Source organism: Panulirus ornatus, chromosome 2 (genome assembly GCF_036320965.1).
Source record: "Panulirus ornatus isolate Po-2019 chromosome 2, ASM3632096v1, whole genome shotgun sequence".
NCBI lineage: Eukaryota > Metazoa > Arthropoda > Malacostraca > Decapoda > Palinuridae > Panulirus > Panulirus ornatus.
In genome coordinates, this window is record NC_092225.1 from 79810113 (window position 1) to 79834495 (window position 24383).

At 40.6% G+C, this 24383-nt stretch overlaps 1 protein-coding gene across 5 annotated transcripts in view; it reads right to left on the reverse strand.

Moving 5' to 3' along the window:
• Window positions 1-24383, reverse strand: part of LOC139757524 (copine-8-like) — a 157527-nt gene that overhangs the window by 60576 nt on the left and 72568 nt on the right. For all 5 annotated transcript variants that reach the window (XM_071678067.1, XM_071678093.1, XM_071678056.1 and 2 more), the window contains 2 exons: window positions 19638-19760; window positions 16914-17084 (listed from right to left, as the gene is read on the reverse strand). In XM_071678067.1, coding sequence (XP_071534168.1) covers window positions 16914-17084; window positions 19638-19760 — 294 coding nt within the window. The remainder of the gene's footprint in view (window positions 1-16913; window positions 17085-19637; window positions 19761-24383) is intronic.

The following is a 24383-nucleotide window of genomic DNA, read 5'->3' on the forward strand; positions in this document are numbered from 1 at the left end:
TGCGCACAACTCTATCCATAGCCCAGCCTCGCAACCATACAACATTGTTGGAACCACTATTCCTTCAAACATACCCATTTTTGCTTTCCGAGATAATGTTCTCGACTTCCATACATTCTTCTAGGCCCCCAGAATTTTCGCCCCCTCCCCCACCCTATGATCCACTTCCGCTTCCATGGTTCCATCCGCTGCCAGATCCACTCCCAGATATCTAAAACACTTCACTTCCTCCAGTTTTTCTCCGTTCAAACTCACCTCCCAATTGACTTGACCCCCAACCCTACTGTACCTAATAACCTTGCTCTTATTCACATTTACTCTTAACTTTCTTCTTCCACACACTTTACCAAACTCAGTCACCAGCTTCTGCAGTTTCTCACATGAATCAGCCACCAGCGCTCTATCATCAGTGAACAACAACTGACTCACTTCCCAAGCTCTCTCATCCCCAACAGACTTCATACTTGCCCCTCTTTCCAAGACTCTTGCATTTACCTCCCTAAACAACCCCATCCATAAACAAATTAAACAACCATGGAGACATCACAACACCCCTGCCGCAAACCTACATTCACTGAGAACCAATCACTTCCTCTCTTCCTACACGTACACATGCCTTACATCCTCGATAAAAACTTTTCACTGCTTCTAACAACTTTCCTCCCACACCATATATTCTCAATACCTTCCACAGAGCATCTCTATCAACTCTATCATATGCCTTCTCCAGATCCATAAATGCTACATACAAATCCATTTGCTTTTCTAAGTGACAGGAGGTCAAGAGAAAGGTGCAAGAGGTGAAAAAAAAGGGCAAATGAGGAGTTGGGGTGAGAGAGTATCATTAAATTTTAGGGAGAATAAAAAGATGATCTGGAAAGGAGGTAAAACAGTGCGCAGACCAAGGGAGCAAATGGGAACTTCAGTGAAGGGCGCAAATGGGGAGGCGATAATAAGTAGTGGTGATGTGAGAAGGAGATGGAGTGAGTATTTGAGTTTGTTGAATGTGTTTGATGATAGAGTGGCAGATATAGGGTGTTTTGGTCGAGTGTGGTGTGCAAAGTGAGAGGGTTAGGGAAGATGATTGGTAAACAGAGAAGAGGTAGTAAAAGCTTTGCGAAGATGGAAAAGCCAGGCAATAAGGCAGAAGGTTTGGAGTGGTATTATTTGCAGTGGTGATTTATTTAAAAAAGGGGGTGACTGTATTATTGACTGGTTGGTAAGGTTATTTAATGTATGTATGACTCATGGTGAGGTGCCTGAGGATTGGCGGAATGCGTGCATAGTGCCATTGTACAAAGGCAAAGGGGATTAGAGTGAGTGCTCAAATTACAGAGGTATAAGTTTGTTGAGTATTCCTGGTAAATTATATGGGAGGGTATTGATTGAGAGGGTGAAGGCATGTACAGAGCATCAGATTGGGGAAGAGCAGTGTGTTTCAGAAGTGGTAGTGGATGTGTGGATCAGGTGTTTGCTTTGAAGAATGTATGTGAGAAATACTTAGTAAAGCAAATGGATTTGTATGTAGCATTTATGGATCTGGAGAAGGCATATGATAGAGTTGATAGAGATGCTCTGTGGAAGGTATTAAGAATATATGGTGTGGGAGGCAAGTTGTTAGAAGCAGTGAAAAGTTTTTATCGAGGATGTAAGGCATGTGTACGTGTAGATAGAGAGGAAAGTGATTGGTTCTCAGTGAATGTAGGTTTGCGGCAGGGATGTGTGATGTCTCCATGGTTGTTTAATTTGTTTATGGATGGGTTGTTAGGGAGGTGAATGGAAGAGTTTTGGAAAGAGGGGCAAGTATGAAGTCTGTTGGGGATGAGAGAGCTTGGGAAGTGAGTCAGTTGTTGTTCGCTGATGATACAGCGCTGGTGGCTGATTCATGTGAGAAACTGCAGAAGCTGGTGACTGAGTTTGGTAAAGTGTGTGAAAGAAGAAAGTTAAGAGTAAATGTGAATAAGAGCAAGGTTATTAGGTACAGTAGGGTTGAGGGTCAAGTCAATTGGGAGGTGAGTTTGAATGGAGAAAAACTGGAGGAAGTGAAGTGTTTTAGATATCTGGGAGTGGATCTGGCAGTGGATGGAACCATGGAAGCAGAAGTGGATCATAGGGTGGGGGAGGGGGCGAAAATTCTGGGAGCCTTGAAGAATGTGTGGAAGTCGAGAACATTATCTCGGACAGCAAAAATGGGTATGTTTGAAGGAATAGTGGTTCCAACAATGTTGTATGGTTGCGAGGCGTGGGCTATGGATAGAGTTGTGCGCAGGAGGATGGATGTGCTGGAAATGAGATGTTTGAGGACAATGTGTGGTGTGAGGTGGTTTGATTGAGTAAGTAACGTAAGGGTAAGAGAGATGTGTGGAAATAAAAAGAGCGTGGTTGAGAGAGCAGAAGAGGGTGTTTTGAAATGGTTTGGGCACATGGAGAGAATGAGTGAGGAAAGATTGACCAAGAGGATATATGAGTCGGAGGTGGAGGGAACGAGGAGAAGAGGGAGACCAAATTGGAGGTGGAAAGATGGAGTGAAAAAGATTTTGTGTGATCGGGGCCTGAACATGCAGGAGGGTGAAAGGAGGGCAAGGAATAGAGTGAATTGGAGCGATGTGGTATACCAGGGTTGACGTGCTGTCAGTGGATTGAATCAGGGCATGTGAAGCGTCTGGGGTAAACCATGGAGGGCTGTGTAGGTATGTATATTTGCGTGTGTGGACGTATGTATATACATGTGTATGGGGGTGGGTTGGGCCATTTCTTTCGTCTGTTTCCTTGCGCTACCTCGCAAACGCAGGAGACGGCGGCAAAAAAAAAAAAAAAAAAAAAAAATATATATATATAAATATATATATATATATATATATATATATATATATATATATATCCCTGGGGATAGGGGAGAAAGAATACTTCCCACGTATTCCCTGCGTGTCGTAGAAGGCAACTAAAAGGGGAGGGAGCGGGGGGCTGGAAATCCTCCCCTCTTTTTATTTTTTTTTTTTTTTTTATTTTTCCAAAAGAAGGAACAGAGAAGGGGGCCAGGTGAGGATATTCCCTCAAAGGCCCAGTTCTCTGTTCTTAACGCTACCTCGCTAACGCGGGAAATGGCGAATAGTTTGAAAGAAAAGAAAAAAAAAAAATATATATATATATATATATAATCTTGTAATATATATATATAATCTTGTAATCAGATCTCATTTAAATGTGTTGCTCAGTGACATCCATTGTTCAATACGCTCAGTTTCAAATGCCTGCTTAGGGGTTAACCTGAATTAAATGTACCATCACCACACACTTGTGCATGGAAAATATCTTTATATAGACCATATTTTCTTTATTATTTTGAGATACCACATACTGTGGGTAGTGTATTTATTTGATAAGTGACTAATATTTATAATTGTGAAAACATTTGTCAACTCAATAGACATCAGTCCCAGCAACTAAGAGTGAAAGAAATCATTTATTGTTGAGATGGATTTTGTGCTGTATGAGGCTAAATACTATTCACTTTTATGATTATCACTTATGATCTGAAGAATAACATGAAGGCTGGAGAGAGTTTGACTGATTCGTGTACATATTAGAGATAAAGAAACAGGACAAGCAGGGTGCCACCCATCATATGTCACCTATGCACCATGTTGTGTTGCCACTCACACTGCTAACAGCGTCAGTCAGTATTTGATGATTTATGGTGAATATTTTTAAAAATTTTTCATTAATGAATGTTAATTTATTGTAACAAAATGTTACAAAAACCATATTATATATATATATATATATATATATATATATATATATATATATATATATATATATATATATATGTGTGTATATATATATATATATATATATATATATATATATATATATATATATATATATATATATATATATATTATCCCTGGGGATAGGGGATTAAGAATACTTCCCACGTATTCCCTGCGTGTCGTAGAAGGCGACTACAAGGGGTGGGAGCGGGGGGCTGGAAATCCTCCCCTCTAGTTTTTTTTTTTAAATTTTCCAAAAGAAGGAACAGAGGGGGCCAGTTGAGGATATTCCAAAAAAGGCCCAGTCCTCTGTTCTTAGCGCTACCTCGCTAACGCGGGAAATGGCGAATAGTTTAAAAGAAAGAAGAAAATATATATATATATATATATATTCTTTCTTTTCTTTCATACTATTCGCCATTTCCCGCATTAGCGAGGTAGCGTTAAGAACAGAGGACTGGGCCTTAGAGGGAATATCCTCACCTGGCCCCCTTCGCTGTTCCTTCTTTTGGAAAAAAAAAAAAAAAAAAAATGAGAGGGGAGGATTTCCAGCCCCCCGCTCCCTTAATAAAAAAATATCTACGAAACCTAATAATCCATACTGGAACTCTTCTCATGTCATTTAAAAAATGATACAATTATTTTCACCCTAACTTCAATGTGCATGGCATGTAAGGGGAGGACACTATATTTCCCTCTCATCAAATTACTGAGGAAAACTTTTATGATTGCTGTGTAACAATTTGGGCACTGATGACAGAGTTGTCTGAGAAGAAAAGGACCACTGTAGTTGGAGAACTGTGATCCACTGCACTTTGGCAAGAAAGCAGATAACTGTAATATGCAAAAAACTGTAAAATATGAAATAAGATAAATGTAAAAAAGTGCGACTACAAGTGAAAAAATCATTTATTTATATGGTTTGAGGGAGAAACATTTAAAGTCTATCATGTGTTGAAATTAGCATAAAATGCCATTTTGAATATGATGTAACACATTCCAAAAATATAAAGTAGTTCTTTTTTGTAAGATACCATAAGGAAGTTTGAGAAAATAAAATAGTCTAAAAATCAATGTAAAAAAAGGAAATCAGTTTCTTATATATTTACATACATAATGCACTGTGGAATTAAACAAGATTTGAATATCTGAAGGCCTCAAGACCTTATGGCACTTTAGAATTGGAGTATAATGCACAGACTTATGATAATGTGCTTCAACTTGTAACAAGCTGGAAAAAATTGTCTAAATATTTTCAAAGTCTATGAGAATTTTCTCTTTTCATAAATTTTGTTCATGGACATTCACCATTTCCTGCAATAACAAAGTATGCAAGGAACAGATGAAAAAATGGCTCCTACACACATATCCACATATATATATATATATATATATATATATATATATATATATATATATTATCCCTGGGGATAGGGGAGAAAGAATACTTCCCACGTATTCCCTGCGTGTCGTAGAAGGCGACTAAAAGGGGAGGGAGCGGGGGGCTGGAAATCCTCCCTTCTCATTATTTTTTTTTAATTTTCCAAAAGGAACAGAGAACGGGGCCAGGTAAGGATATTCCCTCAAAGGCCCATTCCTCTGTTCTTAACGCTACCTCGCTAATGCGGGAAATGGCGAATAGTTTAAAAAAAAAAAAAAAAATATATATATATATATATATATATATATATATATATATATATATATATATACATCTCCCACTCAATTTCATTTTTTCCCTGCAAAAATCGTCCAAATGCCTCTCTCTTCTCTTTCACTAATACTCTTACTTCTTCATCCCACCACTCACTACCCTTTCTAATCAACCCACCTCCCACTCTTCTCATGCCACAAGCATCTTTTGCGCAATCCATCACTGATTCCCTAAATACATCCCATTCCTCCCCCACTCCCCTTACTTCCATTGTTCTCACCTTTTTCCATTCTGTACTCAGTCTCTCCTGGTACTTTCTCACACAAGTCTCCTTCCCAAGCTCACTTACTCTCACCATCCTCTTCACCCCAACATTCACTCTTCTTTTCTGAAAACCCATACAAAACTTCACCTTAGCCTCCACAAGATAATGATCAGACATCCCTCCAGTTGCACCTCTCAGCACATTAACATCCAAAAGTCTCTCTTTCGCGCGCCTGTCAATTAACACGTAATCCAATAACACTCTCTGGCCATCTCTCCTACTTATATAAGTATACTTATGTATATCTCGCTTTTTAAACCAGGTATTCCCAATCATCAGTCCTTTTTCAGCACATAAATCTACAAGCTCTTCACCATTTCCATTTACAACACTGAACACCCCAGTTATACCAATTATTCCCTCAACTGCCACATTACTCACCTTTGCATTCGAATCACCCATCACTATAACCCGGTCTCGTGCATCAAAACCACTAACACACTCATTCAGCTGCTCCCAAAACACTTGCCTCTCATGATCTTTCTTCTCATGCCCAGGTGCATATGCACCAATAATCACCCATCTCTCTCCATCAACTTTCAGTTTTACCCATATTAATCGAGAATTTACTTTCTTACATTCTATCACATACTCCCACAACTCCTGTTTCAGGAGTATTGCTACTCCTTCCCTTGCTCCTGTCTTCTCACTAACCCCTGACTTTACTCCCAAGACATTCCCAAACCACTCTTCCCCTTTACCCTTGACCTTCGTTTCACTCAGAGCCAAAACATCCAGGTTCCTTTCCTCAAACATACTAACTATCTCTCCTTTTTCATATATATATATATACATACATATATATATATATATATATATATATATATATATATATATATATATATATTTTTTTTTTTTTTTTTTTTTATACTTTGTCGCTGTCTCCCGCGTTTGCGAGGTAGCGCAAGGAAACAGACGAAAGAAATGGCCCAACCCCCCCCCATACACATGTATATACATACGTCCACACACGCAAATATACATACCTACACAGCTTTCCATGGTTTACCCCAGACGCTTCACATGCCTTGATTCAATCCACTGACAGCACGTCAACCCCGGTATACCACATCGCTCCAATTCACTCTATTCCTTGCCCTCCTTTCACCCTCCTGCATGTTCAGGCCCCGATCACACAAAATCTTTTTCACTCCATCTTTCCACCTCCAATTTGGTCTCCCTCTTCTCCTTGCTCCCTCCACCTCCGACACATATATTCTCTTGGTCAATCTTTCCTCACTCATCCTCTCCATGTGTCCAAACCACTTCAAAACACCCTCTTCTGCTCTCTCAACTACGCTCTTTTTATTTCCACACATCTCTCTTACCCTTACGTTACTCACTCGATCAAACCACCTCACACCACACAATGTCCTCAAACATCTCATTTCCAGCACATCCATCCTCCTGCGCACAACTCTATCCATAGCCCACGCCTCGCAACCATACAACATTGTTGGAACCACTATTCCTTCAAACATACCCATTTTTGCTTTCCGAGATAATGTTCTCGACTTCCACACATTCTTCAAGGCCCCCAGAATTTTCGCCCCCTCCCCCACCCTATGATCCACTTCCGCTTCCATGGTTCCATCCGCTGCCAGATCCACTCCCAGATATCTAAAACACTTCACTTCCTCCAGTTTTTCTCCGTTCAAACTCACCTCCCAATTGACTTGACCCTCAACCCTACTGTACCTAATAACCTTGCTCTTATTCACATTTACTCTTAACTTTCTTCTTCCACACACTTTACCAAACTAAGTCACCAGCTTCTGCAGTTTCTCACATGAATCAGCCACCAGCGCTGTATCATCAGTGAACAACAACTGACTCACTTCCCAAGCTCTCTCATCCCCAACAGACTTCATACTTGCCCCTCTTTCCAAGACTCTTGCATTTACCTCCCTAACAACCCCATCCATAAACAAATTAAACAACCATGGAGACATCACACACCCCTGCCGCAAACCTACATTCACTGAGAACCAATCACTTTCCTCTCTTCCTACACGTACACATGCCTTACATCCTCGATAAAAACTTTTCACTGCTTCTAACAACTTTCCTCCCACACCATATATTCTCAATACCTTCCACAGAGCATCTCTATCAACTCTATCATATGCCTTCTCCAGATCCATAAATGCTACATACAAATCCATTTGCTTTTCTAAGAGACAGGAGGTCAAGAGAAAGGTGCAAGAGGTGAAAAAAAGGGCAAATGAGAGTTGGGGTGAGAGAGTATCATTAAATTTTAGGGAGAATAAAAAGATGTTCTGGAAGGAGGTAAACAAAGTGCGCAAGACAAGGGAGCAAATGGGAACTTCAGTGAAGGGCGCAAATGGGGAGGCGATAATAAGTAGTGGTGATGTGAGAAGGAGATGGAGTGAGTATTTTGAAGGTTTGTTGAATGTGTTTGATGATAGAGTGGCAGATATAGGGTGTTTTGGTCGAGGTGGTGTGCAAAGTGAGAGGGTTAGGGAAGATGATTTGGTAAACAGAGAAGAGGTAGTAAAAGCTTTGCCGAAGATGAAAGCTGGCAAGGCAGCAGGTTTGGATGGTATTGCAGTGGAATTTATTAAAAAAGGGGGTGACTGTATTATTGACTGGTTGGTAAGGTTATTTAATGTATGTATGACTCATGGTGAGGTGCCTGAGGATTGGCGGAATGCGTGCATAGTGCCATTGTACAAAGGCAAAGGGGATTAGAGTGAGTGCTCAAATTACAGAGGTATAAGTTTGTTGAGTATTCCTGGTAAATTATATGGGAGGGTATTGATTGAGAGGGTGAAGGCATGTACAGAGCATCAGATTGGGGAAGAGCAGTGTGGTTTCAGAAGTGGTAGAGGCTGTGTGGATCAGGTGTTTGCTTTGAAGAATGTATGTGAGAAATACTTAGTAAAGCAAATGGATTTGTATGTAGCATTTATAGATCTGGAGAAGGCATATGATAGAGTTGATAGAGATGCTCTGTGGAAGGTATCAAGAATATATGGTGTGGGAGGCAAGTTGTTAGAAGCAGTGAAAAGTTTTTATTGAGGATGTAAGGCATGTGTACGTGTAGATAGAGAGGAAAGTGATTGGTTCTCAGTGAATGTAGGTTTGCGGCAGGGATGTGTGATGTCTCCATGGTTGTTAATTTGTTTATGGATGGGGTTGTTAGGGAGGTGAATGCAAGAGTTTTGGAAAGAGGGGCAAGTATGAAGTCTGTTGGGGAAGAGAGAGCTTGGGAAGTGAGTCAGTTGTTGTTCGCTGATGATACAGCGCTGGTGGCTGATTCATGTGAGAAACTGCAGAAGCTGGTGACTGAGTTTGGTAAAGTGTGTGAAAGAAGAAAGTTAAGAGTAAATGTGAATAAGAGCAAGGTTATTAGGTACAGTAGGGTTGAGGGTCAAGTCAATTGGGAGGTAAGTTTGAATGGAGAAAAACTGGAGGAAGTAAAGTGTTTTAGATATCTGGGAGTGGATCTGGCAGCGGATGGAATCATGGAAGCGGAAGTGGATCATAGGGTGGGGGAGGGGGTGAAAATCCTGGGAGCCTTGAAGAATGTGTGGAAGTCGAGAACATTATCTCGGAAAGCAAAAATGGGTATGTTTGAAGGAATAGTGGTTCAAACAATTTTTTATGGTTGCGAGGCGTTGGCTATGGATAGAGTTGTGCGCAGGAGGATGGATGTGCTGGAAATGAGATGTTTGAGGACAATGTGTGGTGTGAGGTGGTTTGATCGAGTAAGTAACGTAAGGGTAAGAGAGATGTGTGGAAATAAAAAGAGCGTGGTTGAGAGAGCAAAAGAGGGTGTTTTGAAATGGTTTGGGCACATGGAGAGAATGAGTGAGGAAAGATTGACCAAGAGGATATATGTGTCGGAGGTGGAGGGAACGAGAAGTGGGCGACCAAATTGGAGGCGGAAAGATGGAGTGAAAAAGATTTTGTGTGATCGGGGCCTGAACATAAAGGAGGGTGAAAGGAGGGCAAGGAATAGAGTGAATTGGATCGATGTGGTATACCGGGGTTGACGTGCTGTCAGTGGATTAAACCAGTGCATGTGAAGCGTCTGGGGTAAACCATGGAAAGCTGTGTAGGTATGTATATTTGCGTGTGTTGACGTATGTATATTCATGTGTATGGGGGGGGTTGGGCCATTTCTTTCGTCTGTTTCCTTGCGCTACCTCGCAAACGCGGGAGACAGCGACAAAGTATAATAATAAAATAAATAATATATATATATATATATATATATATATATATATATATATATATATATATATATATATATATATGGATTTGTATGTAGCATTTATGGATCTGGAGAAGGCATATGATAGAGTTGATAGAGATGCTCTGTGGAAGGTATTAAGAATATATGGTGTGGGAGGCAAGTTGTTAGAAGCAGTGAAAAGTTTTTATCGAGGATGTAAGGCATGTGTACGTGTAGGAAGAGAGGAAAGTGATTGGTTCTCAGTGAATGTAGGTTTGTGGCAGGGGTGTGTGATGTCTCCATGGTTGTTTAATTTGTTTATGGATGGGGTTGTTAGGGAGGTGAATGCAAGAGTTTTGGAAAGAGGGGCAAGTATGAAGTCTGTTGGGGATGAGAGAGCTTGGGAAGTGAGTCAGTTGTTGTTCACTGATGATACAGCGCTGGTGGCTGATTCATGTGAGAAACTGCAGAAGCTGGTGACTGAGTTTGGTAAAGTGAGTGAAAGAAGAAAGTTAAGAGTAAATGTGAATAAGAGCAAGGTTATTAGGTACAGTAGGGTTGAGGGTCAAGTCAATTGGGAGGTGAGTTTGAATGGAGAAAAACTGGAGGAAGTGAAGTGTTTTAGATATCTGGGAGTGGATCTGGCAGCGGATGGAACCATGAAAGCGGAAGTGGATCATAGGGTGGGGGAGGGGGCGAAAATTCTGGGAGCCTTGAAGAATGTGTGGAAGTCGAGAACATTATCTCAGAAAGCAAAAATGGGTATGTTTGAAGGAATAGTGGTTCCAACAATGTTGTATGGTTGCGAGGCGTGGGCGATGGATAGAGTTGTGCGCAGGAGGATGGATGTGCTGGAAATGAGATGTTTGAGGACAATGTGTGGTGTGAGGTGGTTTGATCGAGAAAGTAACGTAAGGGTAAGAGAGATGTGTGGAAATAAAAAGAGCGTGGTTGAGAGAGCAGAAGAGGGTGTTTTGAAATGGTTTGGGCACATGGAGAGAATGAGTGAGGAAAGATTGACCAAGAGGATATATGTGTCAGAGGTGGAGGGAACGAGGAGAAGAGGGAGACCAAATTGGAGGTGGAAAGATGGAGTGAAAAAGATTTTGTGTGATCGGGGCCTGAACATGCAGGAGGGTGAAAGGAGGGCAAGGAATAGAGTGAATTGGAGCGATGTGGTATACCGGGGTTGACGTGCTGTCGGTGGATGGAATCAAGGCATGTGAAGCGTCTGGGGTAAACCATGGAAAGCTGTGTAGGTATGTGTATTTGCGTGTGGACGTATGTATATACATGTGTATGGGGGTGGGTTGGGCCATTTCTTTCGTCCGTTTCCTTGCGCTACCTCGCAAACGCGGGAGACAGCGACAAAGCAAAAAAAAAAAAGAAAAAAAAAATGTATGTGAGTGGTTAGGCCTTTCTTTGCCTGTTTTCCTTGTGCTGCCTTGCTGATGCGGGAAACAGCAATTAATTGAGGGTATAATTGGTGTACATGGGGTGTTCAGTGATGTCAATGGAAATGGTGAAGAGCTTGTAGATCTGAGTGCTGAAAAAAGATTGGTGATTGGGAATACCTGGTTTAAAAAGAAAGATATAAATCGGTGAAGGGGGGGCTAATAGGGAGGTAATAACAAGTAGCGGTGATGCGAGGAGATGGAGTGAGTATTTTGAAGGTTTGTTGAATGTGTTAGGTGATAGACTGGCAGATATAGGGTGTTTTGGTCAAGGTGGTGTGTGAAGTGAGAGGGTTAGGGAGAATGGTTTGGTAATTAGAGAAGAGGTAGTGAAAGCTTTGTGGAAGATGAAAGCCAGCAAGGTGGTGGGTTTGGATGGTATTGCTGTAGAATTTATCAAAAAAGGGGGTGACTGTGTTGTTGACTGGTTGGTGAGGATAATCAAAGTATGTATGGCTCATGGTGAAGTGCATGAGGATTGGCAGAATGCATGCATAGTGCCATTGTACAAAGGCAAAGGGAATAAAAGTGAGTGCTCAAATTACAGAGGTATAAGTTTGTTGAGTATTCCTGGGAAATTATTTGGGAGGTTATTGATTGAGAGGGTAAAGGCATGTACAGAGCATCAGATTGGGGAAGAGCAGTGTGGTTTCAGAAGTGGTAGAGGATGTCAGGATCAGGTGTTTCCTTTGAAGAATGTATGTGAGAAATACTTAGAAAAACAAATGGATTTGTATGTAGCATTTATGGACCTAGAGAAGGCATATGATAGAGTTGATAGAGATGCTTTGTGGAAGGCATTAAGAGTATATGGTGTGGGAGGTAAGTTGCTAGGAGCAGTGAAAAGTTTTCATCGAGGATGTAAGACGTGTATGAGTAGGAAGAGAGGAAAGTGATTGGTTCTCAGTGAATGTCGGTTTGCGGCAGGGGTGCGTGATGTCTCCATGGGTGTTCAATTTGTTTATGGATGGGGATGCTAGGGAGGTGAATGCAAGAGTTTAGGCGAGAGGGGCAAGTATGCAGTCTGTTGTGGATGAGAGTGCTTGGGAAGTGAGTCAGTTGTTGTTCGCTGATGATACAGCACTGGTTGCTGATTCGGGTGAAGCTGGTGACTGAGTTCGGTAAAGTGTGTGAAAGAAGAAAGCTGAGAGTAAATGTCAATAAGAGCAAGGTTATTAGGTACAGTAGGGTTGAGGGACAAATCAATTGGGAAGTAACTTTGAAAGGAGAAAAACTGGAGGAAGTGAAGTGTTTTAGATATTTGGGAGTGGATTTGGCAGCAGATGGGACCATGGAAGCAGAAGTGAGTCACAGGGTGGGAGAAGGGGTGAAAGTTCTGGGAGCATTGAAAAATGTGTAGGAGGCAAGAACATTATCTTGGAAAGCAAAAATGGGTATGTTTGAAGGAATAGTTTTTCCAACAATGTTATATGGTGGTGTGGTGTGGGCTATAGATAGAGCTGTGCGAAGGAGGGTGGATGAGTTGGAAATGAGATGTTTGAGGACAATATGTGGTGTGAGATGGTTTGATCGAGTAAGTAATGAAAGGGTAAGAGAGACTTTTCTTTTCTTTCAAACTATTCGCCATTTCCTGCGTTAGCGAGGTAGCGTTAAGGACAGAGAACTGGGCCTTTGAGGGAATATCCTCATCTGGTCCCCTTCTCCGTTCCTTCTTTTGGAAAATTAAGAAAAAAAAATAATGAGAGGGGAGGATTTCCAGCCCCCCGCTCCCTTCCCTTTTAGGCGCCTTCTACGACACGCAGGGAATACGTGGGAAGTATTCTTTCTCCCCTATCCCCAGGGGGATATACATATATATATATAGTGTGTGTGTGTGTGTGTGTGTGTACCTAAGTGTTTAGGTTAAGGGCCGAAAAGAAAGTGTGAAGACACTGAGATCAGGACACAGAATTTTACGTAATTCGACAGATGTATCTTAATTGGTATGGAACTGGTGTAAGCCATTCGGATTTCGGTTACGTTTTTCCAGTGGTTTTTTTTTTTTTGTGTGTGTAATGATGAGGTGGCAGTGCACAGTCACACATCAAGTGAAGTAGTTCTTCCTTACGTTCTTGCCACAAATGGAGTTATCACTGACAAAGTTCCTGATCCTACAGAAAGAGAATTCAGTGAGATTAACCTAAATCAATGCAGTGTTTCAAGTGGAGCCAAACGGTTGCTAGTATCTGTTTTGATAATACCTGAGATTAGATGGTAGATGACACCTGGCAGAGGCAATCTAATGATCAGGCGATCCCACAGGTTAAGAAATACTGGTGATGCAATGGGCAGGTTGAGTGGTGAGGAAGAGCGTCGAGTGTTGGCCTTATCCTCATTTCTTAAGACTTCACACGTATACAGGTCTTCCTCCCAGCCACCCTCAACCAATGGTCATGAATCAGTCACGAGATATCAATCACATTTTTTCTCTGGTGACATGACGGCATCTGGACAGGTTGCCAGTACTGACCTGGAGGCTCCAGGTCTGGCTCCCAGTGACATGAAGGCTCCAGGTCTGGCTCCCAGTGACGTGTAGTAATAAAAAGAGTGTGGTTGAGAGAGCAAAAGAGGGTGTTTTGAAATGGTTTGGTCACATGGAGAGAATAAGTGAGGAAAGATTTACAAAGAAGATATATGTGTCAGAGGTGGAGGGAACGAGAAGTGGGAGACCAAATTGGAGGTGGAAGGATGGACTGAAAAAGATTTTGAGTGATCAGGGCCTGAACATGCAGAAAGGTGAAAGGCGTGCAAGGAATAGAGTGAATTGGAACGATGTGGTATACCGGAGTTGATGTGCTGTCAATGGATTGAACCAGGGCATGTGAAGCGTCTGGGGTAAACCATGGAAAGTTTTGTGGGGCCTGGATGTGGAAAGGGGGCTGTGGTTTCGGTGCATTATACATGACAGCTAGAGACTGAGTGTGAACAAATGTGGCCTTAGTTGTCTTTTCCTAGGGCTACCTTGTGGGCATGCGGGGGAAGGGGGTTGTCATTTCATGTGTGGTAGGATGGCGATGGGAATGAATAAAGGCAGCAAGTATGAATTATGTACATGTGTATATATGTATATGTCTGTGTATGTATACATATGTATATGTTGAAATATATAGGTATGTATATGTGCGTGATGGATGTATGTGTGTACACATATGTATGTGGGTGGGTTGGAACGCGGGAGACAGCGACAAAGCATAATAAATAAATATAAGTATGACTGTATATCTGTAGGTTTTCTGTAAACCTTAGTTTTCATGATACCTTTATCCCTGATGACCTCTACATCCAAAAAGTGTAATCTATTATTGATTTTGACTTCTTGGGTAAACTTAATGGAGGGAGCTAACGAGTTTAACTTATGTAGAAAGTCCTCAATGGGTAGATTAATAAGCCAAAAGCAAAGTACATCATCTTCATATTGGAGTCAAATTATGTTTTGTTACTTTATAGCATTTAGCTAATGGCTTTCAAAATACTCCATGTAAATATCTGCTAACACAGCGGAGAGGGGATCATCCATGGCCATACTAAATTGTTAGATAAAATGTTTGTCCACAAACACAAAAGATGAATTACCTACACATAATCTTATTAGTTTAATTATGTTCTTACTGGGGATGCCCTCAATATTGCTTAAAAAGATGTTTAGGAGGAAAGTTAACACATCAATTACCAAGACGTTGGTGAGCAGCAATTTCACATCAAAACTCACTAATCTATAAGGATACTTTATGTTTACAGATTTCAGCTTTCTAACCAAATCCTCGCTGTTTTTTTTTACAAATGAATCTGAAATGGTACCCACAAAAGAAGACAGCTATGTCAATAGCCACTTGGATAGCTTATATGTAACAGAACCTATAGACCTTATAACTGGCCTTAGGGGACTGTTTGGTTTTCCCAAATTCCAACAAATAACACTGAAATAATCCATATAAACTGAATAACCCAACAAACATGAAATGTGTGACCCCAAATTCATTCTTAAACTCCCACCCACCAGACATACACCATCAAAAACCACACTTCCCAGATAAGCAAGAGTCACACTCTCCTCCTTATGCCCTAGGCATCACCCATTACTATAAACACCATTTCAACATATCCCAAGGCCTTTCATGCCCATGATATAACTACTCTGAAGAAGACACAGAGCACATACAACTTGACTGTCCTGCATTCCAGACAAATAGAAAAACAAACATCACAACACTTTATGAACCGTGGTCCCATCTGGTGGAGGTGACCAGCTTCCTGATTGCTGTAGATCTTAAAGGGATAGAAGGGACCCCTAATGTATGAAGTAAGTAGGCAATAATATTTTCACATTCTTTTCCAAGCTATTCCTGTATTACTTTCTCTAATCATGCTCTGCTCTCATGTACATGATGATGCATGAAAATATGTCTAGAAACTATCATAGAAGGGACCCCCAAAGTATGAAGTAAGTAATAAGTAAGCAATAATATTTTCCCATTCTTTTCCAAGCTATTCCTGTATCACTTTCTCTTTATTCATGCTCTGCTCTCTTCTACATGCTGATGCATGAAAATATGTCTAAAATCTGGCATACCTATCTTTTAACTTAAGATTCTGAATTATCTATTTTCTTTCTTATACTTAATCGCCATCTCCTGCATAAGCAAGGTAGTGCAAGGAAACATATGAAAGAATGCCCAAACCCACCCACATACACATGTATATACATAAACGCCCACACACGCACATACACATATGTATACATTTCAACGTATACATACATATACAGACACAGACAGATACATATATACTCATATTTATTATACTTTGTCGCTGTCTCCCACGTTAGCAAGGTAGCGCAAGGAAACAGAAGAAAGAATGGCCCAACCCATCCACATACACATGTATATACATACACGTCCACACACGCACATATACATACCTATACATCTCAACGTATACATATATATACACACACAGACATATACATATATACACATGTACATAATTCATACTGTGTGCCCTTATTTATTCCCATCGCCACCCCACCACGCATGAAATGAAAACCCCCTCCCCCCGCATGTGCACGAGGTAGCGCTAGGAAAAGACAACAAAGGCCACATTCGTTCACACTCAGTCTCTAGCTGTCATGTATAATGCACCGAAACCACAGCACATATATATATATGTACATATTCATACTTGCTGCCTTCATCAATTCCCGTCACCACCCCGCCATACATGAAAAAGCAACATTCCCTGCACACGCACGCACTAGGAAAAGACAAAAAAGGCCACATTCATTCACACTCAGTCTCTAGCTGTCATGTGTAATAAACAGAAACCACAGCTCCCTTCCCACATCCAGGCTCCACAAAACTTTTCTGAATAAAAAATGTAATTTTCAGATGACTATTTCAAAACTGAAGACTTCACCTCCAATTTCTCTCCCAGTCACACATGATGCATTCTTTACAGACAAATACTTCATGAACTTCAAACAAACAAATAAAGAAACTAATTAACTCACCTACAAACTGCACAATATCACGTTCAGCATATCTTCCTCCAAAGCTTAATCGATTTTCATCTCCATCCAACTGTTCCATGGCAGAGAAATCTTCTGTACCAACTCCAACAATAATCACAGACATAGGCAGCCTAGAGGCTTGAACTAACGCCTTACGGGTATCAGGCAAGTCTGAAAATTTTAAGAAATAAATTCTCATTGCTGTTCATTTTGTCTAGGACCACAATGAATATCAAATATGACTAAATTCCATTTAAGGGGTTCCTGGGTCAGGAGTAAGTGCAACTACACCCACATAATGGTAACCAATTGACTGGAATTTAGCTGTAATGCAACTGATAAATTTGGGAACCTGTTCACTAATTTGAAAGTTAAGCCTCTATAATAGAAATTTGAGTCCCAAACATATAAAAATCTGTTTAATAATTAAAAATAAAAATATCCAAATCTTGTTCAATCACTATTGAAATTAAATTAAAAGTGACAGGAAGTGAGTCACAGGGTGGGGGAGGGGTTGAAGGTTCTGGGAGCGTTGAAGAGTGCGTGGAAGGAGAGAACGTTATCTCAGAGAGCAAAATTGGGTATGTTTAAAGGTTCTAACAATGTTATATGAATGTGAGACATGGGCTATGGATAGGGTTGTGTGGAGGGTGGATGTGTTGGAAATGAAATGTTTGTGGACAATATGTGGTGTGAGGGGGTTTGATCAAGTAAGTAATGAAAGGGTAAGGGGGATGTGTGGTAATAAAAAGAGTGTGTTTGAGAGAGCAGAAGAGGGTGTGTTGAAATGGTTTGGACACATGGAGAAAATGAGTGAGGAAAGATTGACAAAGAGGATATATGTGTCAGAGGTGGAGGAAAGAAGGAGAAGCAAGAGACAAAATTGGAGGTGGAAGGATGGAATGAAAAAGATTTTGAGCAGTCCAGGCCTGAACATACAGAAGGGTGAAAGGTGTGCAAGGAATAGAGTGAATTGGAACGATGTGGCATACTGGGGTCGACGTGCTGTCAATGGATTGAACCAGGGCATGTGAAGTGCCTGGGGTAAGCCATGGAAAGTATTGTGGGGCCTGGATGTGGAAAGGGAGCTGTGGCTTCGTTACATTACACACAGCAGCTAGAGACTAAGCATGAATGAATGTGACCCTTTATCATTACAGATATCACAAAACCTTCCAAAACAATGTTTTGTATTCTGATTATGGAATTCCTATTTCACACTGTCCTAATAAAACTTATGACTATGGTGGCAAGAATGTCTTCTGGGATGACTTAATGTAGCTGCAATGTCAAACCAAAGTGTAACTGAGTGCAATGTCAAACTAAAAGAGTGTAACTGAGTAAGGTAAGTAGACGTATGTTTGATGAAAGACCAAAACTTAAATTAGTGAATATAATGAGGAACTGCAGAAGCTGGTGACTGAGTTTGGTAAAGTGTGTGAAAAAAGAAAGTTAAGAGTAAATGTGAATAAGAGCAAGGTTATTAGGTACAGTAGGGTTGAGGGTCAAGTCAATTGGGAGGTAAGTTTGAATGGAGAAAAACTGGAAGATGTAAAGTGTTTTAGATATCTGGGAGTGGATTTGGCAGCAGATGGAACCATGGAAGCGGAAGTGAATCATAGGGTGGGGGAGGGGGCGAAAGTTCTGGGAGCCTCGAAGAATGTTTGGAAGTCGAGAACATTATCTCGGAAAGCAAAAATGGGTATGTTTGAAGGAATAGTGGTTCCAACAATGTTGTATGGTTGCGAGGCATGGGCTATGGATACAGTTGTGCGCAGGAGGGTGGATGTGCTGGAAATGAGATGTTTGAGGACAATATGTGGTGTGAGGTGGTTTGATCGAGTAAGTAATGTAAGGGTAAGAGAGATGTGTGGAAATAAAAAGAGTATGGTTGAGAGAGCAGAAGAGGGTGTTTTGAAATGGTTTCGTCACATGGAGAGAATGAGTTAGGAAAGATTGACCAAGAGGATATACGTGTCAAAGGTGGAGGGAACGAGGAGAAGTGGGAGACCAAACTGGAGGTGGAAAGATGGAGTGAAAAAGATTTTGAGTGATCGGGGCCTTAACATGCAGGAGGGTAAAAGGTGTGCAAGGAATAGAGTGAACTGGAACGATGTGGTATACCGGGGTCGACGTACTGTCAATGGATTGAACCAGGGCATGTGAAGTGTCTGGGGTAAACCATGGAAAGTTCTGTGGGGCCTGGATGTGGAAAGGGAGCTGTGGTTTCAGTGCATTATTACATGACAGCTAGAGATTGAGTGTGAACGAATGGGGCCTTTTGTTGTCCTTTCCTAGCGCTACCTCGCACACATGAGGGGGGAGGGGGTTGTTATTCCATGTGTGGCGGGGTGGCGATGGGAATAAATAGAGGCAGACAGTATGAATTATGTACATGTGTATATATGTATATGTCTGTGTGTGTATATATATGTGTACATTGAGATGTATAGGTATGTATATTTGCGTGTGTAGACGTGTATGTATATACATGTGTATGGGAGTGGGTTGGGCCATTTCTTTCGTCTGTTTCCTTGTGCTACCTTGCTAACGCGGGAAACAGCGACAAAGCAAAATAAATAAAAATAAATAATGAGGAACAATATGTTTAGTGGGGGAGCAGGAACAAGTTTGGAGGAATATAAGAATACATGCTTTATCAGGTATGAAGAGAATGTGGGGGGGGAAAAAAATGCATTCTGTGAACACAAAAAAGGGTCTTACCACATATGATGCCATCAGTGATAATAAGAAGCACAAAGTAGTTGTTGCCATCTTGGTGAGCTGCAGCAAACTTAGCCACATGGTTGATCACAGGGGCAAAGTATGTTGGACCATACAGACCAACTGTGAAAAAGAAGATGTATATTCTAAAACTAACAATACCTGCTATGAAGTGTTCTGGATGGAGTTTTTTCAGATGAATAAAAATCATATGGTCATATTTTCTCAAAATTAGTATAGTTCATCCAAAATGAAAGAGGATTATATTACTGTCAAGTGACAGAGACATCCATGAAATTACAATATTTTCATAATAACTTTGGTCAGTAAAATCAAAAGATTCACTTCATTCTTACAAGGGAATTAATTCATAAATAAATGAAGGGACTTACAGGAACTAAGGTGCCATGAGAAATTCAACAGTAATGATAACAATGGACTTCAAAATGAAAACATCATTGTCCATGAAACCCAAAGAATGTGAGCAAATGCAGCTTTTCTTCATCTGTTCCTGATGCTAACTTGCTAACATAAGAAATGGTGGACACATATGAAAGAAAGGAACAATATGCACACACTGAAAGCTACCTTTGAACAATATCCTACATACACATTATTAGACCTACTGCAATGTAAACCTCCTTTGCTATCTGTGAAGTCTGGTAAAGACAGTCAGTAATTACAAAAAATTAAATATTTGAAATACTGCATGAAAAACTCTCTCTCTCCAGGGTGATGTCCTGCGAGCCATGAGAGATGTCTTGGACCTCTGGGCATTAGAAACCTCTTTATTCCCATCTTACTGTTGAGGCATATACCTCTACCTTTTATCAATTACCTCATACATAGTTAATGGTGTCATTTGGCCCAGCCTGACTCTGTAATTGTGTTACTGTCTCCAAATCCTTAGTCTACATGCACCTCCATTTGACTCAGTGTGACCATCAACAACCTTCACTCTATAATTATGTCACTGTTTCCAATTCGTTAGTCAACATGAATCTCATTATTGTATGGACACAGACATTGCCCTGACAGTGCTTATAATCTGTCAAGAGAAAGATTTTCAAAAGACAGAAAGAATGCGTGGGAAACACAACCAAGAAAATGTTAAAAGAACACCCACTGGTGACAATAAGTTTTCCATATTTCAAAACTTTCTCTCCAAGGTTGGTCTGTCACACAAGTCATGAGAGTATATCAGCATGGAGAAGGGTAATGAAGAACTTCATTATAAAGGCCATATATATCAAGAACACTACATAAGTCATCCTTGGGTCCTACTGCCCAATTAATGTTAACACTAAGGTCATACCAGAACAACCCTCCACATTCAAGAGTAAAGTATTAATGGCAGACATGGTGAACTCCAAAGTCTACCAGATACATTTCTCTAAGGGAAAGGTTCTCAGAAAGGATAATATCAGTCCCATGCCAAGATGTTTCCTACAGAGAGAGAGAGGTTTTAAGATTCATGGACACAAGATGTTCCTCTCACAATCTCTAGTGATCAGTGTGATTCACCCAATTCTCACAATCCATAATGATCAGTTCTTGTCTAGACATTGCACATAGACTCTATAACTCTCTTCTTGGTAGCAAAGGTTATCAAGAAGTTTCACAATGAACAGTGAGGTATTGTAAGGCGAGAGAAAACTCCAATAATATTAAAAAAAAACTGATTCATGATACCCTTACAGGTCTAAGGAAGAAATACAACTATGCTCTAAAAAAATTATTGGGAAACAGGCAACAAGTATATCCTGAGAAGTATACCTCAAAAACACCAATAAAGGCAGTTCCCATACAGCATGTTCCTAGATTAAATAACCTTGATAACCCATCATAAGGCTACAAACGAACTCATATAAACTACTTCTGAACCCAAAGGTAACTAAATCTTCTAGGATTTATGCAGAGTATATTATGATGCACTTCTCCTGTCTGCACTCCAGAAGCATGGTCCCCACACTATGCTCAAAAATAATTCCTTGTTGGGATGGCAGATATGTCCCCAATCAACACCCAAAAATTAATTCCTTATTGGCATGGCAAGTATGGAAACCTCTAATATATCAACCCTAAAATCAAGAGGCATGATAGATGCACAAAAAGATAATGCTTTGAAGATGCTGGTCACAAGAATTCACCACAATACCTGGACCCATCAGAAACACTAGGGAATTCATGGTGGAAAACCTTAAAAAGGAACATAACAAGCTTTTACAATGTGCACAAGACCATCCAGGCTGAGGTTTAAATGGGTCTCCAGGCCATGACTTCCAAAAACTTAGCTGACCAATGATCCAACTCAGTTGCACAGGCCCAGCTTAAGCAGAGATGGTAAAAGACCTCTGAAGTCTGCATCAGATAAATAGATCAGGAGGCAATACTAAGGATCTGGATATGAAATTATTCATATACAATTTCTTAGGTCTTGCTTCACCTGAGTTGCGAGAAGCATAATGATTGCCTCTAGAATTTTTTGTATATCAACTCCAAACCTTACCATTTGGACTGGAACTTTTTCTCATCTTTCCTTGAAGTTTCATGTCTTTCTGGGTTCAGATGTTTAAGAGTTCCTTTCTGGCCTTGTACTGAAAAGTACCCTATGGGAACTTCCTTTGTAGTGGAGTTTGTGTCGTAAATTTCTCAGGATGTACTGGTTGTATGTTCTCCAATCCCTTTTTGGGGCTTAGTTGTCATTTTTCCTCACACATATAAGGGTAATCATATCTTATCCTTTGCAATCAGAGGAGTGACTCTCTAGCCTTATAGTGCCTCACTGGTCCATTATCGAATTAACCTCTTGACAGCCATTACAGTAATAGTTACAGTGCAATTTCTAGACAAAATAACTGATCATAAGACTAGAGAAACTAAGCTTCAAAGACCAGTTTTCCTCTTTTTTAGGAACAATTACAAAACCCTTGAAGGTACTCCCAACTAATCATACAGGAGAACTTACAAGTCTATCAAAAGTGATTACAACGAAACCACTGATTGCACTTCTATCACAAAAAAATCTAAACCCAAAGTCCTACTTTGACTATCTGCCAACGTAGGATGGAATTCCACCAATTTGATGTTCACATTATGTATAGCTCTCAGGTAATCAAATTTGTTAACAATGCATACTATGGAGGGAGCCACTGCTTGATCAATATAGTGTGCCAGAAGACTTGCTATGTTCCATGACACATTCCTTCCTTCTAGCACATCAAATGCCACTCAAGGGCATACCACACTTAGAAGAGCAAGAAGTCATTGAAGAGATATGCATGTTGAAAATAACCATATAATAAATCCTATGTAAAGATATTATGTAAGTATACCAAAAGTATAAGTGTTTTCATAAATGTTCATGAACCATACCACTCAATAACCAATATAAAATTCAATTACATAACATCCATGGAGAAAAACTGGAGGAAGTAAAGTGTTTTAGATATCTGGGAGTGGATCTGGCAGCGGATGGAAACATGGAAGCGGAAGTGGATCATAGGGTGGGGGAGGGGGCGAAAATCCTGGGAGCCTTGAAGAATGTGTGGAAGTCGAGAACATTATCTCGGAAAGCAAAAATGGGTATGTTTGAAGGAATAGTGGTTCCAACAATGTTGTATGGTTGCGAGGCGTGGGCTATGGATAGAGTTGTGCGCAGGAGGATGGATGTGCTGGAAATGAGATGTCTGAGGACAATGTGTGGTGAGAGGTGGTTTGATCGAGTAAGTAACGTAAGGGTAAGAGAGATGTGTGGAAATAAAAAGAGCGTAGTTGAGAGAGCAGAAGAGGGTGTTTTGAAATGGTTTGGGCACATGGAGAGAATGAGTGAGGAAAGATTGACCAAGAGGATATATGTGTCAGAGGTGAAGGGAACGAGGAGAAGTGGGAGACCAAATTGGAGGTGGAAGATGGAGTGAAAAAGATTTTGTGTGATCGGGGCCTGAACATGCAGGAGGGTGAAAGGAGGGCAAGGAATAGAGTGAATTGGAACAATGTGGTATACCGGGGTTGACGTGCTGTCAGTGGATTGAATCAGGGCATGTGAAGCGTCTGGGGTAAACCATGGAAAACTGTGTAGGTATGTATATTTGCGTGTGTGGACGTATGTATATACATGTGTATGGGGGTGGGTTGGGCCATTTCTTTCGTCTGTTTCCTTGCGCTACCTCGCAAACGCGGGAGAGAAAAAAAAAAAAGAAAAAAAAAACATCCATGGTCACAGCTAGATCAGTCTTGGATCCTTATCCATTCTAAGATGGAAGGAATAGGCAAGCTGCAACTGGCCATTGTTGAGTCTAAGAAAAAAGATGTGTCTCGACTTACAACCTGGGGATGATGTCTTCACAGAGTTGAGTTTGCTGACTAATCAGAAGGCAGATCAAAATTGAACCAAGCCATTAACTATCCACCAGGTGATTAATGAAGGGTGAGAGGTTTTTGTCTTACTAGTAAGACTGGGGGTTAAGAAGTTGCTAACCCCAAGGTTTCAAGAATCTTACAAGGCTTGCAGGACAAATCAACTCTGGAGTGAAAAAAACTGCAATCTGTAACTCCATCCTTGCTGGTACTAATGCTAATCCTACTTATCATTCAGTATGTTTATATATTCTCAATTACATACCTATTCAGACAGAAAACATCAAGTTCTGAAAGTCTTATAGCTCATTCATGTACCTTCATTACCATTTATGATGCTGAATATCACATGTGCAAAACATTCAAGTTAATTAGCACTACTGAAAA